The sequence below is a fragment of the Colletotrichum costaricense genome (assembly GCF_030867565.1).
Source record: "Colletotrichum costaricense strain IMI 309622 chromosome Unknown Scaffold_16.1, whole genome shotgun sequence".
In the NCBI taxonomy this organism is placed as follows: domain Eukaryota; kingdom Fungi; phylum Ascomycota; class Sordariomycetes; order Glomerellales; family Glomerellaceae; genus Colletotrichum; species Colletotrichum costaricense.
Genome location: NW_026848245.1, coordinates 124,446 through 140,837, shown reverse-complemented (window position 1 = coordinate 140,837; position 16,392 = coordinate 124,446). Strand labels below are relative to the sequence as shown.

The 16,392-nt window shown below is 50.2% G+C and overlaps 7 protein-coding genes across 7 annotated transcripts; 2 read left to right on the top strand and 5 right to left on the bottom strand.

Annotated features, from left to right (window-relative positions):
* Positions 1–508: 508 nt before the first annotated feature.
* On the bottom strand, positions 509–1,557 carry CCOS01_12822 (beta-lactamase; the record flags this gene model as incomplete). Its single annotated transcript, XM_060460969.1, has 2 exons — positions 509–1,418; positions 1,469–1,557. 2 exons carry the CDS (start codon positions 1,555–1,557, stop codon positions 509–511), a joined length of 999 nt encoding a protein of 332 aa, XP_060308171.1.
* An 836-nt stretch (positions 1,558–2,393) lies between these two features.
* CCOS01_12821 (uncharacterized protein) lies at positions 2,394–3,551 on the bottom strand (the record flags this gene model as incomplete). Its single annotated transcript, XM_060460968.1, has 1 exon — positions 2,394–3,551. One exon carries the CDS (start codon positions 3,549–3,551, stop codon positions 2,394–2,396), a length of 1,158 nt encoding a protein of 385 aa, XP_060308170.1.
* A 991-nt stretch (positions 3,552–4,542) lies between these two features.
* CCOS01_12820 (uncharacterized protein) lies at positions 4,543–5,616 on the top strand (the record flags this gene model as incomplete). Its single annotated transcript, XM_060460967.1, has 1 exon — positions 4,543–5,616. One exon carries the CDS (start codon positions 4,543–4,545, stop codon positions 5,614–5,616), a length of 1,074 nt encoding a protein of 357 aa, XP_060308169.1.
* A 2,076-nt stretch (positions 5,617–7,692) lies between these two features.
* CCOS01_12819 (amino acid transporter) lies at positions 7,693–8,845 on the top strand (the record flags this gene model as incomplete). Its single annotated transcript, XM_060460966.1, has 4 exons — positions 7,693–7,799; positions 7,861–8,014; positions 8,073–8,468; positions 8,528–8,845. 4 exons carry the CDS (start codon positions 7,693–7,695, stop codon positions 8,843–8,845), a joined length of 975 nt encoding a protein of 324 aa, XP_060308168.1.
* A 278-nt stretch (positions 8,846–9,123) lies between these two features.
* On the bottom strand, positions 9,124–11,114 carry CCOS01_12818 (uncharacterized protein; the record flags this gene model as incomplete). Its single annotated transcript, XM_060460965.1, has 2 exons — positions 9,124–10,456; positions 10,528–11,114. 2 exons carry the CDS (start codon positions 11,112–11,114, stop codon positions 9,124–9,126), a joined length of 1,920 nt encoding a protein of 639 aa, XP_060308167.1.
* A 901-nt stretch (positions 11,115–12,015) lies between these two features.
* Positions 12,016–12,792, bottom strand: CCOS01_12817 (uncharacterized protein; the record flags this gene model as incomplete). Its single annotated transcript, XM_060460964.1, has 1 exon — positions 12,016–12,792. One exon carries the CDS (start codon positions 12,790–12,792, stop codon positions 12,016–12,018), a length of 777 nt encoding a protein of 258 aa, XP_060308166.1.
* A 616-nt stretch (positions 12,793–13,408) lies between these two features.
* Positions 13,409–15,347, bottom strand: CCOS01_12816 (maltose permease; the record flags this gene model as incomplete). Its single annotated transcript, XM_060460963.1, has 4 exons — positions 13,409–13,727; positions 13,934–14,230; positions 14,288–15,116; positions 15,185–15,347. 4 exons carry the CDS (start codon positions 15,345–15,347, stop codon positions 13,409–13,411), a joined length of 1,608 nt encoding a protein of 535 aa, XP_060308165.1.
* Positions 15,348–16,392: the final 1,045 nt, after the last annotated feature.

The window sequence follows — 16,392 nt, the reverse complement described above, 5'->3', positions numbered from 1 at the left end:
GTTGCGGAATCGACGCTCAACGCCATTGAGTTTCAACTTTTATGAAATGGACGGAGGACTATGGTTGCTCACCTACAATTGTAAGACCCCCGACTTTTCTGAAAACGCCACGGCAATTAGAGACGTACAACAGACACGAACATAGCCTTAAAGCAAACAATGAGATGTGCGGAGGAGCCAAAACTCTAGATCTCTACACTGGCACACACTCAATTACAGTAGGAGACAGTCTCATCCGCATAGAAGTAAGTGTCTTAATGAGCAGCTGTCAGTATCTCACCCAATCTCACTAATTTCAAGTATCATTCTTCCCTCAATTAAAAGAAAAGAAACTCCAGACTAGAACATCCTTCTTGTAGCACGCCGGGGTCCATTCAATGCAAAATCTTCCAGCAAATTGAAACCAAAATTGAGCCCTTTGTTTTCGCTCGGGTAGTCCCACATGCTCGCAAATCCCGACTTCAAAATACCACAATGCTTTAGTTTATTCCTTACTAAGTCGCATCAGTTATTTTTGCCCGCGGCTTCTCCGAATGGTATCTGCGTTACTCTGATGCACTTCCTCGTATTGCGCGAAGTATATCAAGTCCCCGCCTTTGACGTCTGCATCAACAACCTGAGACAAAGGTTGGTTCCAAGCTGCTGGCTCCGGCACATCCTCTGTCATCGCAGCAATGTACCGAAGTGTTGCATTGATGAAAGTTGAGTTGTAGCCACCTATGGCAATCCTGTTTGGCTCTCCATGTGCAGGCAGGATCTTCGAGATAGGGAAAGTCGCCATTCGTTGAAGCTCCATCTGATGCATCGGCAAGCTCTTGGCATCAGCGATGAAGGTCGCCGTATCCTCCACAGTATCACCGGCGAAGATCAGCTGCTTCGAAGGGATGTAAAGAATAGTTCCATCAGGAGTGTGAATTTGGAAATTGTGCAACTCAACAGAGAGGTTGCCCACCTTCATCTCCTTCTTCCCAGTGTAGAGCTCCGTAGGGGGCACAGCAACAATGGCTGGGCTATCAGAAGCAAGGTCCTGCGTATTCCTCTTCACTGTCCGGGCCGTGATTTCATGTCCGACAATTGTGGCTCCCCCTTTGGAGAAAACTTCAGTGCCAGCAATGTGATCATTGTGAAAGTGACTGATCACCACCGACATCTTGGTGACACCTTGGCTCTGAACATGACGCATCACAGCACTTGCATGGTCGGGAGTAATGTGAGAGTCGTATATGATGGCCTCGTTGCCGTCGATGATGGAATATGTCGATACTCCCAGCGTGAACGCGCCATCATCGAGCCAATTGGGCTGGTCGGAAGCGAAACGCTCTCCAGTACGCCCATCGTAATAAGCAAATATGCCCGGATAGGGATTCAGAATGCGGAGACTCTGCAACGGATCTCCTCCTCTGGCTCTTCCAACGATGCTTGTCATCTGTCAGGTGATTGAACTTATGCGAGACTTGCTCCAACATACCCTAGAGGCGGAAAGGAAACGAGGGAGTCTCGTCGGGAAAGCCCGCAGGCGCTGACAAGGCCGGAGAAGCTCAGAAGCAAAATCTTCATCGACTGGAATCAGCAATTACTCCGAACCATGCGAAGTAGATGCGGGAAATTCGTGAAATCTTACGGGCAGCATGTTAGCTCTATGCTGGATCTTGCAAATGTTTGGAGGGTATCGTAGCAGGTGGTATAAGGACCTTTTTTCTGCAGCCTCAAGGGACACCGTCACTATTTATTGAATGCCGTCGTGAAGTCGCCAAGAATTCGTTGCCTCAACGTCTTCGAATGATTACCACGTCTTTAATTGCTGACTGTATATGCCATGAAACGGCATGAAACGCTGATGAACGTTCCCAAACCATGTTTCGTCTGAATTCGTCAATTCATTCAGAAACCGACAGCCGAGGGCTTGAGCTTAATTATGCAACTTTTCTGTAAAGCCTGGGGTTTGATAGGGCGGAAGCTCTCGGCCGATAAGATGAACTCTGCTTGTTTCGTATTGTGCCCTTTTAGTTAGTTAACCTATTCGTCTTTCACGACAGTGCTCACGGTTCCGAGCCTTATATACGATAGTAGAAAGAGCCAGATAGAGTAGGAGGAAAGCAAGTCAAGGAAGGTCCAGTCACAATGTGGCTCGAACCACCGGTTTTTATAGATACTCAAGCCGTATCGGGAAGATCAAGTGCAGGCATACAGTTCCAAGGGAAAATTGAGCCAGGAGGTCTTTGAGGAAGTTGTATTTACTGCTCAATGTTTCCTCCAACGACATCACTTGTATGATGAAGTTGCGAGGTTTATGCGTGATATTGAGACCTTCAGGCTATTCAGGGAAACTCCAGGTTGTATTTCAAACATGCGACGAATGGTGACGCTCCTAAGCTCAAGTTTCTAGTCGCACTTCATTCAGGCCCGTCATCGTTCAGCATGCTTTCATCCATGCCATGCGCACCATTGAATGGCGAAGGAGAAATATTGCACACGCATGGCTGGAGAGTTCTGCAACGAGAAATCTTTCCGGCATGAAGCTTGCCCTCATGTCTCAAAGCAACGAACAAGCTCATCATGATGGAGAAACCTATCAGAAAGCCGATGAGAGTGATCCATAAGACACACCATAGCCAAGTCGGAATGAATATTCCCTTGTGCCGCAAAGTAGAGGAAGCTTGCTCGGAATCGTTGCCAGAAGAAGTTGTCCCCATTACACAGTTGGATTCCAGCATTGGAGTCGACTGCTGAGGAGGAGTAAGGCCGGCCAAACTCAAACGGAATACTGGTGCATCGAGCGAGTCCAAGTGTTCGTGGAATCTAGTGCGACGACCAACCTCTGGTTCTTCAACTGTACTGTTAGTCCCACCATCTGTTTGATTCCCTTGGCCATGCATTACAACAGATGCGGCAACTTCTAGATCATTTTGTAAATCTTCCAAGAGTTCCACTGGCCCAACTGCATCTTCAATTGACTGGTCGTTAGTCTGATTTTCGATTGTGATATTCACTTCTTGGAGGCGATTTTGTACAAGAGGAAAAGCAGAGAGGTCCATATCTATAGTCTCTCTGACTTCATCATTTGCACTTCCAGCACGAAGTTGAGTGCTCACTGGATTTTGTGTCGAGGCTTCTAGGTCTTCGTATGTCTCGTGGAGTCTGACACGTCTCTGAACAAATTCGTCTTCCGTCATGGGCTCAAAATAATCCGAGTCAATTTCGTGAGTGCCGCCTACACAGCTGCAACTATCCCATGAGTTTCGTGGCTGCTTGTCGTAGGTATGTTGTAAAGCCCAATGAAGACAGTCGTGAGTCTCCGCGTCACCGGATCGTTGAAGTCTTTCTCGTGAATGATTTTGCTGTTCCACGATGTCAGGTAGGTATTCGGGTAGAGGGTGTTTGGATATTTCCCTTTTCGCCGATTCTAGTGTCAATGTTGGACTTTGATATTCCCTGACCAAGATCGGCTTGCCTACTTTCCCCAGCCCCAAAGCGGCAGCAATATCGAGCCTCAGGATGGGCCTGGAACGAGTAGGCTTTTGAATGGATCCTTTGGCGCTTGTAGCTGACATGGCTGCTACGGTTGGCTATGGGTGATGGCTTTAAAAAGCAATCGGGTAGAAATACTTCAGCGGGAGTTTCGATTGTTGGTGATTGGTGACACCTTGTTGTTTATAATTATGTGAGTCGAAGTGTTGCAGGAGGACTGCAGTGGTCCGGAGCCACAAGCAACTCAAGTATAAAACCTAAAGTAGGTAGGCATTGAACAAACAAGCTTCTGAAGTCTCTACGCAGTAATGATTGGAAGTTTCTTTGATGTTCTTTGTAACCTGTACATGCCGCGGCGATTTCAACACATAATCTTTGTGTAATAGATTTGCTTTTAGCCGACCTCTGCTTTTCATTGGACTGCAGCTGCTTTCGTTTTCCGTCTGTTCCATACTTGGAGAATCAACACCACATCCAATCAGTATGCTGATTAAACTCAAGATGGACGCCATTTATCGAGAAACTGCTGTAAAGGGGGTCTGATATCTTTGGTATTCCCCTTAAGTCTTGAACATATTAAGCACCTTCTTTGCCCTGCTACGAATATGTTACTCTAGGTTGCTAAAGTACATTACCCTCGGAATGTGCCAAACATATGATTGCTACGGACAGTCCTGTCGCTCATCTTGCAACTGCATTGTTTCTGCCTGGGGAAGTTTGGATATTTAACTAGTACTCACCAACATGATACTCATGACTAGAAGGTCTTCCCGTTTACGTAAGAGGGCGCCTTCAGGCGTCACGAGCACCTTTGTTGAGCCCGCGGACTTGTCCAAACCGTCGGGGCCAGAAAAAGCTCCGAGTTCCCACCAATGACAGTGAGTGTTAGTAATAGCCTGCTGACAGTGGACTGCGGCCATGAGGTCGAGCTGCGTTCTGGAATCTGGATTCCGGATGCTCACACCATCACGGAGCTGCTCTTGACATTTATTGAACCTTCCCGCCACTTGAGCAAATGTTTCAGATATTTTACATCGGTCAAGACATCACACGACAACGGGAATGTCCTCAGACATGCGAACTTATCCCCTCCGGCGACCAGAGCGTCATCGGCCGCCGGTTCCACGATGGCAACTTACCCTCTGCAAAGACGTACAGAAAGTATTTACAGCATATATCGGTATACAATCTCATCACGGCGCTTCTGATAGTTCAACATTCGTCAAACAGGCAGTCCAGGCGGTTGAGGCATGGCTCAGTACAAACACGGAAGATAGACCGCTTTCAACCGAGAGCTTCAACCATTTAGATGGGGATGACGCCCCGAACACATTTGTTTGGGTCTGTTATTGGGACGATGCTGAAAAAGGAGAAGCAAGTCTGCAGAAACTTGACATCGCGTCTCTTTACGCCAAACTCGCGCCAGAACACCGAATGCTCGTTGGTTTATGGAGGGAGAGCTTCACGACGCCTATCTCACGCCTTGAAACAAATTACTCTGGACTCGACTATCTCCCTGGTCTGGCCAGGCTACCGAAGACTGGTACAAAAGAGCATCAGCTGTCAGCATATTGGGGAGCGGCAAGAGATCGAATTCCGGCCTCCGCTCATGACCTTTTTGAACAGGGTGGAGATGCGAAGGCGTCAAAGCCAGAAGATACCCCGGTCGGACTAGGACAGCACTTAATTGGAACAAACTACGACAATATTGTTCACATCCGATCCGGTCAATTTTGGGAAAACTGTTGCGTTGAAGAGGCACAGTCATACGAGACGGAGCTGGAACCGACCTTGAGGGCGGGCTTGGGATACCTGTGGGAAAATCGTGAGAAAGGCGGTGCTATGGGTTTGCGATTCTTGGGCAACAGAGACGCCGATGGCTATACCAAGAAGGAGACCTGCGGTGCTGGGTTCTTCACGAACCTGAGTGCATTGGAAGAGTGGTCCAAAACGCATCGTTCTCACCTGGCTATATACATTGGAGCCATCAAACACGCGAAAACGTGGGGAGAGTCAAGGAAGTTTCGCACCTGGCATGAGGTCTCGGTACTAAAGAAGGGAGAGGCAACGTTCGAGTACCTGAACTGCTCGCCTGTCACTGGCGTTATGAGATTTATCTCTTTGCCCAGAATTCAAGAGCTCAAGTAGGACCACTGTGTTGATAGACCAACTCGAGTGACAATGGTGATTATATGAGAGAATGGCTCGTTGGACTGTTGTCGTCAATCGTTAGGCGTTGTAGACTTTCTTGAGTGTTTTTGCCGCGCTAATCGCGGTCGCCGAAGTTTGACCTTCATAGTCGGGCGAAAGGCGAGCCAATGTCGGATTGATTCGCCAGAGGCTGGTGTTAGTTTCGGAAACCGAGACAGGGAGATAGTACAACTCTCGATCTAAGCACAGCCTCGAAGATGGCCGCAACTTGTCAGACTTGAAAGTGTGAGGACGGACATTCGCCAAGGGGCCAAGGATACAGATGACTTTTGTTAACCGAAAAACCCGTCGATAGGGCATTCCACATGTGTGGGAATAGAGAGTTTGGCATCTTGGCATGCCTCCCACTTGACGAGAAAGTCCACGAATACTTATCTAATAGCGTTTGGCTCAATGCGCCCACCGGACGCCGGTGGGCCTGACGCGCAGTCCGATCGGCATTCCTTGGACAGGGGTGGTTTTCGAATTCAAAGATTGTCAAACTATCACAGTCCAGCATTTCCTTTGGTTCTTCTTGTTTAGCCTTGCAAAGAATGCAATAGGTATGCAAAGTCAACATAGCTAAAGTCTGCGGATTGTAGTTGTGTTTAGGTGGTGGAGTGCCTGACAGGGGCATTTCCTAAGTTGAGGAAAACATGCTCAGTCTCTAGACAGCCAGTGCACAATGAATTGGAAGAACGCATATCACGGGTCATTGCATACAGCAACCGGATACCACTAAGCAACCTCGACGTATTCATCTTAGGCCGGCAGCATACACATTGAAAGAAAAAGCTAGCGGATGTGCATATCAGGTTTGCGTCTGGGCCGATCTCGCTAGGTCCATGTTTCGACAGGCCCTTGAACGGTTCTCGACCCAGCCACTGAAGTTCCTACTCAGCCTGATGATGCGCCTCTTCATATTAACAAGGACGTGTCGTCTAAATGTAACGTGGTTGATTTAGTCAAAGCGCACCCACGACTGCAAGTAATGTCTGTCTGATCAGGGGAGAAGGGACGACCCGGCCGCGTTCAGTAAACCAACTTTGCGCCAAGACCTGGCGATGCTAATAAGAAGCTTGTCTTTCTTCGCATCCCCCCTCCATTGGCATTCAACTACCAATTGGTCCAGAAGTCGTCTTGAATTTGCAATTGTTTGGTACAATGTTCTCTCAGTCGCTCCTTGAGTTTCAGCTGCATGCCAAAGTGATCATCCCTGCGGTAAGATGAAGCGCTTCTAGCTGTCGTGTCTTTCGCCTTAGGTAATTGTGGAGGCGACCAAATGTATGTCACCACGAAGATTGATCTGATAACTCACCTATGCTTGTTTACTGCGCCAGAATGACGCGGCGAGTGGGCAGCTAGGCCCTCTCAACTGCCGTGCATGATAGGCAGGGTATCTACTGGATACAATTTCCCCCAAGCTAAGTATGCGTCTACGTCTCCAGGAGTGAGCTCGTAGGAGCTTCCCTGTGGGATTAATCCCACGATGTGACTGCCGCCGCGCCGCTCAACCCGAGACAACGTAATCGCCTTCGCCAGAGTTCACAGCACGGTGCCACGGTCAAGGGTTGCGCACCGCTCATTCAAAAGAAAGGGAGGCCGTTACGAATATCTGTGGGGAGCTCAGTTCTATTCTGGTTCTTAGTCAGGGGCAGCTTTAAGCATCAATGGCACATCCCACATGGCTGTTGTGGTGGTCACTCCGCAAAATAGGAGAAACAGGACGGGAAGTGGGTAAAATTTACGGTTCGTCCGAACGAAGCAAGGGTGACGCGGTCTGCCAAGTGAGGCGCATTGGCCGATTGCGCAGTGCACACTCACATCCCCATGTCTAACATCGCGGCTCTGCTTGAGAAGATGGAGGAAAGAGTTCGTGATATTGATGAATGAAAGAAAAAGGTTATAAACCCAGGTGGCTGCCGAGATGATGGACATTTTTTTCTCATCACCACTCAGCATCTCAGCCTAAATCCGAGGATCGCACTCCAGTCTTTACTTTTCGATTTCTTCACTCTTTGAACAACAGCCATAATGACTGTCACTCTTCGCTCGCTAGTCTCGCTCCTCGCGACCACAGGCTTGGCAGCCGCCGCTTCCTGGAACACCACTTGCACGAGCAAGTCTCAGAGAAAAGCATGGTAAGAACTTCATAATTTTCTAGAACTCAACCAAGGAATCTGAAGCTAAAGCCAAGAACAGGAACAACATGACCGATACTGAGAAGAAGGCTTACATCGATGCCGAGCTCTGCCTCCAGTCTACTGCAGCTAAGACCTCCATCGAAGGCGCCATCAACCGCTGGGATGAGCTTGACTGGGCACACATCACTCAATCCAACATCATTCACAACACTGTATGCACAATGGAGTTCAGTGTAGCAGGAGAAAGCTTGGCTAATGCTTAATCTTTAGGGATCTTTCCTTCCTTGGCACCGCTACTTCATGCGTGTCCATGAGTATCTCCTCCAGTCCGAGTGTGGCTACGAGGGTGGCCAGCCGTACTGGAACGAGGTCTTGGACATGGACTCACTCAACACCTCCGTTGTATTTGATCCCGACACCGGCTTCGGCGGTGACAGCGACGGTGGATGTGTCACTGACGGCCCCTTCGTCAACCTGACTCTCCACATCAACTCCACCTCCAACTATGCTGAAGATTGCTTGACCCGCTCATTCAACTCAAACGGCTTTCAGACCGGACAGCAGCAGTACATTGATGAGTGCTTCGCTTCTGAGAACTACACGGCGGCTTTCGAATGCTACCAGGTCAACCCTCACACCGCGGGCCACTCTGCAGTCGGTGGAACCGTTAGTAACCCCCTTCCCCGCCGATGTAAGTGTGATCAAAGCTGACACGATCTCTTCAGATGCTCGATGTCGTTGGCAGCCCTGGCGAGCCGCTCTTCTTCCTGCACCACACCAATCTCGACCGTCTCTGGTGGGAGTGGCAGCAGGTCAACAGCTCCCGCTTGACGGACATGGGAGGCCGCAACATCCCTCTTACCAGCTATCTTACCCAGAACGGCATGGAGTATCCCAGTGCGGCCCTGACGGACTATTTTGGCGACGGTGGCAACGAAACCACTTTGAACCACAACCTGTGGATGGTCGATATTATGCCCAACGCAACTATCAGAGAGGTAATGGATATTGGAGGTGACCTCATCTGCGCCGAGTACGTTTAAATATTCAAAAGTTACTACTTGCCTATGAGTGGAATGGATGGCCATGGAAAGGATTACATAGAGTTTTCATCTGTACAAAACAGAGCTTAGCAACATAAGCGATTTCATCTTTATTCAACACCAGTCAAAATGGAACCCAAGACGTCTCTAGCCATTATCGTTATCATTAAAGTCGCAAAGAGCGTATAAGCGAATACACCAAACTTGGCGATCACAAATCCCCCGAGTACCAAGATCCGTCACAACTTGATCGCCCAGAATTAACCTCAGATGGGAACTCAGATATCATCGTACTTGGATAACCTCAATAGTCCACCGTCACCGTCATCCAGCTGCACTCTCACAGACTTAGCCTCTTTTTGCTGCTCTTTTAAGCCACCAAGGTCCTCGAGTCTTTCCCTGGCATTTCCATCTAGACCGTGAACCAAGGTTGCAAGTACACTGCTCTTCCATAGACTAGCCTTTTGGCGGTACGTCTGGTAGATCGCCGCGATCAAGAAAAGAGTAGTCAACAAGACAGTGAGGAGCGGAACCGCTAGAAAACTCCACTCGACATGGACGTAGCTCTCAACAATGTGCGCTATGCCAATGACATCGGTGCCATTAAAGCTCCTGAAACTGACGGTGACACTGGTTGCAAGATCGTTCATGAGCATATCAATCCCTGTTGGGTACTCGTAGTAGTTCCAGTAAAAGGCCTGGACAATGTCGGTATCAAAGAATGTCTCGCCGCTGGAAATACCGACGGTGAGATTGACTATAACATTGTCTGGAGTCGTAATAGTCTTGTTGATGACCTCTTCATTACGCGAGGCCGACCCATTCCGGAACAGGTCCGAGAACCACGAACGTACGCCCATTATGACTTTCATGTCAATCGGATAGGACTCATTGCCACTCTGGCCCGAGATGTAAATGGGCTCAAGGGTGTCTTGAGTTGCTGTGGCGAAGGAATCGTTGGTGCTGGTATGGATAATGGTCTCTTTCAGCTCGCCGTTGACGATTTCGGAGTCCAGAGTTTGTACACAGGCTTGAAGGGTGCACTGGCGAGCCCAGGGTGCAAGGGCACCAGCGACACCCCCTTGTCTTTCAGTGCCCATAAATACAAGCTTCATGATGGTCGAGTAAGACATATCTCCAAGACCTTGAGGGAAGATTGGTGTCATGCTGAACACGTCGGCATGTGTCTTAAGGCGAGCACCTACTGGGACTGACCAGCCGCACTCTGTCATGTCGCCTTCAGGGATCGATCCGTCCTCACATGATCGCGTCATGAACTCAGACATGTCAACGCAGGTGTTGCAGACACCGAGAGTCTCGAAAGGCTCCCAAGTACAGTTACCTGTTTGGCAGTTGACAGGGAGGCTCAGCCAGGGCTTACCGTTCTCAGCAAAGAGACCATTGTACACGGCCGCCTTGAAAGGAAGAATCGGAATGAAGCCTTCAGATGCAGTCTGACTGCTCAGAGCGATCAAGTATTCCTCTGCTCGGAGGTTGATGGCTCCTTTTGTAGTGTTGGTCGTGCGTGCGTGGAACGTGGCAATTTGTTGGGCAAAGGGGCTGAATGCTAGGGTCAAGATGGCAACGAACGCGCCAAAAGAACCAAGAAGACTATACGGGACTTCAGGTCAGCTGAATGTGTTTACGTGGGTCGAAGCCATTGACAATCATATCCTACTTACCCTCCTCTAAGCTTAATGAGCATCATGAGAGCTCCCCAGGTTCCTCGACTGGCATCATCGAACACCTCCATATCCGACAACGGCTCGCGGCGAGTCTTGAAATGAATCCATTTCAATTGAGAGATGCCACTAGAAAGGACGAGGGCCATAGTCGCAGTTGCAATGGTAGCCAACAGGGCAATAACGGCGTTGATAGTGATTTGAAAGTGCCATGACACTAGCGGCTTCCCGTCGTATGCTGCGAGAACACCAATGATGGCGGCTGAGGCAAGGATGGTCACACAAAGACTGACAATCTCAAAAGTCCAAGAGCCAGATGGCGAGAACGTGTCGGACTTGATGTGTGATTTACCGGAGATTCTGCTCCAGCGTGAGGGAACAGAGCGTCTAGATTCTCCGTTGCTGCTCAAAGCAGGCTCACTGGGAGAGACGTCATCGACAGAAACAAACGTTGATTGGTACGCCTTGTACGATCCCAGACTTTGTCTCTTGTCAGATCCAGGGATGAAGGGGCTTGTCGGTTGCTCGACATAAATCGTGTCAGCCGAGCTTGTGCTCACATTGTGCGAGTGTTGTCTGTGCGACATGTTTGCTGTTTGCCGGGTCCCGATCGAGGTCGCAGCTGTCAGAAAGGCTCAGTGCATGAAGATAAAGGAATACGGGCACAAAAGCAAATATACGGAAAGTTGCATGGTGGCTTGGGGCCGGGGAGCCTCAAGTACTTGGAAACACGCCGAGAAAGCTTGACAGATTTTTGAAGCCTGGGCATTGTAGCGTGACTGCTACTTGAGTTGGAAGCCTGCAGTGCTTACATGCACATGTGCGGACCAACTGCGATGCCGCAGATCACATACATTACATGGGAACTTTGGGAAGAGTGGGACGAATGCCGTTGTATTTTTCAAGGTTTTTGAATGCTAACGTGAGCCGACATGCTCCATTATTGGCTGACATTGATGGTGGAGGATGTGACACCGAGCAAGGAAGCGATCTGGGCCTTTGGGGGCTGAACCAACCCGTTCAACCCTTGCACGAAGATGTTGGTGGTTGAGGAAATGTCTCTCTCGAGGAGCGGTATCTTGTCACTAAAGTCCCTTGCCCGCATCATGCCTGACCACCCGAAGCCTCTCCCGGAGGGCCAGATCCATCTGACTGCGCCTTTTGCAGATCTATGGCTTATTTTTGGTTGCTGTGCTGTACCGCGAGGGGTAGCAACGTGGATGGGAACCAGGACTGTGCCGCCTGCACGATGGGCCAGTCCAAGGCAGACGTGAACGGCACAGCAAACTTTGATAAGGTACTGTTGATACAGCCTGCATGTGCTGTGGCTGCTCAGCCCCTCATCCTCGCAGAGCGAAGAATTGAAGTGTTCATAGGGCTGCTAATCGGGCAGGTCGTAATGCCCATCGCTTTCAGCTGCCGCTCTTCGTAACATCATTGGCGCGTCTCTCTGTGAATTGCATCTGCGACGGAGGTCGTTTACCGCGCTTATACCAGAATTACAACCGCTGCGAATACACCGGCAATGAGAGCGAAATGAGACGAGGGCAAGTTCGAGTTGAGCGATGCGGCTCCGGAAGATCCTGTTGCGCGAGCATAACCAAGCTCGCTGTAAACGCTAGTAGCTTGGTCGTTGCTGACGGTAGCGGAGCAGGGTTGCGAATCGTGGGTGACGGAAGCGGTGACGGCACAGACGCTGGTGGCCTCGGAGTTGTATGTCGTCGTGGAAACGTAGCTCATGCTGCCAATAGCGCTCGGGCAAGTGGTGAAAGTCGGCTCCTTACCGCTGGTCTCGACGGTGAAGTCAAAGCTACCGTTGGCGATGCGCGGATTCAGGTTGAACTCGCTGTAGTCGGGTTGCTCGGTGAACTCGCATTGGGCGCCCATGCCAAAGACCCAGGCGAATGTGTAGTCGCCTGCAGCGAGGTGACCGGTCTTGCCGACCTCGAGGTGCGGGCCGTTGCCAAAGGTGCTGTCGTTTCCGATGGAAGCGCCCAAAATGCCGTGGGCGGCGGTGCGCATGTACGAGTTCTTATTTCTCGAGTAGATATCCCAGACAAAGTTGTAGCCGTACTTGTACGCGACGTCGGGGTTCTGGACGTTGAGGAGGACAGGGTAGCCGTTGGTGGTCTCGGCATATTTGCCATCGCCACGAGGGAAGACAAGATCGAGCTCGATGGCGTCGGCGGGCAACTCGGCGCTTGCAAGCTGGGAGCACGAGGCCAGAAGAGTGGCACCAAGCCACAAGAGGCGCTGAGAGAACATGGTTGCTGGTAAATGAGTGTAGTTGTAAATGAGTGTAACGGCGAAGTGTTCGCGATCGACGGACCAACAACTGTGAACTGAGGCTGTGCCAGACGTTTTTGCCCCCAAAAAGAACGCTGATCTGGAGAAGACCGTGGAGAGCGGAGATTTTAAAAGAAAATTGTGGACGCGCCCTAGAAGACTGAACGATTACAATGTCAACATTGTCATGGACTCGAGCAAAGAACTCTGACAAGCAGGAGTCCCGGTCAGGATCACTCTAATCTCCGATTATGATCCCGGCCCACTGCGTTATTTTGCTTTATCCTAAACGTCGCTAATCATCGCCTCTGCATTAGTCCCATGTCATTTCGGCCGGGTTTCGACAGTGAGCCAACCGAAATGCGCAAAGGCGAGTCCAAGGGGACCAGGCCACCCAATGGCTGCACGGAGCATCGTGTGCTCATTAACGGTTTGTGTGCCTCATTTAAGCTTCTTAACGGTAGCCCTATGGCTTCCAGATTTTTCGCGAACGCTTCACACCCTTTGCAAAGTCAGGATAAGGTGGTCTGTCTTTCACTGCTGTAGCCTATGGTAGCCGTAGAGATTACATTCTCGGTATCCACCGCTTGCCCCTTCATGCTTCGTCTTGAAGCTTCTTCTCCTCTTGGCCCCCAGCGCTGACCTCACAAACATAAGACTTGAACTTGCGGGCCGGCACGCGATTGCTAAACATTTCTTGAATCTCGGCGTAGTTGCGACCCTTCATCTCGGGGAAGTACAGGTAAAGCCATGCGCACATGGGCAACGATAGGCCGAAGAAGATGAAGCAAATCTTACCGCCCAGGTTGGCCTGGTCTGTATTGAGCAGGTAGGGCATCACCTGCAATACTAAGCAGGACGCCGCGGTCGAGCACATGATATTGATGCTGTAAGTTTTTTGTCGCAATTGCACACTGTTTGTCATTTCGTCAGCAAGGCATGCCCCTGTTCCTCTTATCCACGAGTCAGGGTTGAAGGCCCACAAGCCTATGTATTGAGCAACACCACGTGCTAATACTACCAAGACCACTTGAACTGAAGTCTGGACTGATGGCTTGCAGCAATGCAGAATCCAATCCAAAGTCTAAGAACTTAAGCTGAGAGTTTATCGTAAACATACCTGGCAGTTTCTCCTCCGACAGAGTACGCAACCGCACCCAAAGTTGCCTGATATAAGTATCCCCAAATGACCATGAAAGCGACCGTTGCGGTGAGTGAGGCTTGGTTGCCGATGGTGCTGATACCGCCAATGAGAAGCAAAAGGGCTGTCATGGTGAATACGCCGCCCACGATCAACGGACGTCTTCCATATCGATCCACAAGTGGCCAGGAAGTCATGTTGCCGACGAACTGAATTGCGTAGGCTGCCTGGCCGATTGCAAGCGGATTGTTAATTCCAGCCAAGCGAAAGTAGTATCTGCGAGCTGTTTAGTGACCTTCGACATGGAATTGTAGAGAAAAGTGGCTGCCTTACGTGAGGTAGCCCGAAACAAAGTTCACACCAATGGCTTGCTGAGAGAGATAGATCATCACAATAATTGCTGTGCGCCTGCCGTTGACTCCCTTCAAACAGTCAACCCAGCGAGCTGACTCCTGTTCCTTTTTGGCCTCTTGCTCTTTGGCAATGGCAACAGTGGCGATCGCCAACGCGGCATCCACGTCGAAGCTGGGCCCGTTGAATCTTTTGTATGATATGGCGGCTTCTTCACGACGACCCTTGATGAGAAGCCAGCTAGGGGACTCGGGCAAGAATACCAAACCGCAAAGGAGCAGTCCAGGAGGAATGAGTTGCGTAATTAAAGGGATTCGCCAAGAAAGGTCATTGTGATAGTGATCGCTTGCCAGTACTGTCGCCGAGTTGAGCCATTGGCCAACAGTGATCATTGTGTTGACAAGAACCAGGCAAACACCACGCATCTTGACGGGTGCGAGCTCGGCAACAAAGACAGGCCCCAAGGAGTGACCTAGACCGAATCCAAAAGTTGCAACGACCTTGCCGCCGAAAAGCATCATGATAGTTGAAGCAAAGTATTGAAGAATCGTGCCACCGCAGCAAATCAAGCAAGCGAGGCCAATGGTCTTCTTCCGGCCAAAGATATCGCTAATGAAGCCTGTTGCGAATGCCGAGACGAAGATTCCGATCGTGCCCGCGGCATTGAGGATCTGCTGGTCCCGAGCGGCAACTTGCCATTTTCCGTTGATTTCGTGGCCGAAACGTTGAGCAAAAGGGGTTACAGCGAGGAGCTTTCCGATGGTCGAGACTTCGTAACCAAAGTTAATGGGCAAAAGGTAGATCATCAAGCCTGTCACCGCCACACATCGTATTAGCGAATCATTCTTTGCAGGGATCAATAGGGATAGATGAACCGACAGAAGCCCAGAACGCGCTTGTTCTCCCACAGATCGCTGAAAGTAAGCTTCTCGTTGGCTTGCGATGTTGGCAGCGCAGCTGTTGCGGCCACCTTCGCATCTTCAAACTGGTCGGCTCTCTGCTTGTCATCATATTGGACCGTCGGCTCGTTCTTGGCGTCCATTGTGGTTGGCAGTCCGAGGTTGCACAGGACTGGGTTGATTCCGGAACGCGTGATGATGTCCCCCTGCGAGTTGAGGTTGCTTTGAATTGTTCTCATCTCGGAGGGTGGTGGGACCTTCACGCATCTTATACTCCAAGCATGCTGGATTGAAAAAGCACATAAAGAATGCAATGCAAGCTTCCCCATGGACACTCGTCGAGGGAGCTTGAGACCTCCCCAGTTCTCCGCACTTTCCACGTGGATGCAACATCTTTCGGTAGCCTCAAGATGCTAAAGACTGCCTCCTTTGGCAAGACCGAGGCGTGGAGGGCATGACTCGGAAGACTTTTGTGACCGGGGGTGGGACTGCACTTCCGGGGTAGCGCTGGAGACTGGAGCGCTTTTTGCGGAGGTCACACTGAAGACCGAGACTAAGAGTCTGAGAGATCGAGTGACCGCAGGTCTTTCGAGAGGCCCAGATTGGCTACCAAGACTGGTCGGTGGACCACTGTGCATTCCATGATCTGGCCCTCTTCACAATCATTGTCTTTAACGACCAACATCGACTACTTTCTACATGAGATCATGTCACTTCCTGCCTTGACCTGGTTTGCCAGCTGTTCTAAACGGGATGTTTGAATGCAAGACTCCAGAATAAGTAATATTTGCCCTCCTGGTCTTGTCCTTCCAGACAAAGAGGTAACCCTTTCTGGCAAAAGCTTCCCTCCCGGGTTCCGGCTTCCGTCTCCGACCTCCACATCTACCCCGGATTCCTCCGCATGTCTCGGACCCGCGTCGATAAACTCAAAGGAACAGTCGAGCTGGGAAGCAAAAATTAGGCTTCCCAATGCCTGCAGGGATGCTAATAGTGTCTTCCGTCGACAATGTGCATTGAGGTATTTGACTCAATCTGGTTTGCTCAACCCACCCTGGGGACGCGACCTCTAGCTTCTCAGCGTACACTGCTATCATCGGCTCGTATGAATGCATCTAGTCGTATGATGGGACTTTGCAAAAGGATGTGGCCATTGGAGTTATTGCGCACTGCTATGTGAATATCCGTGGT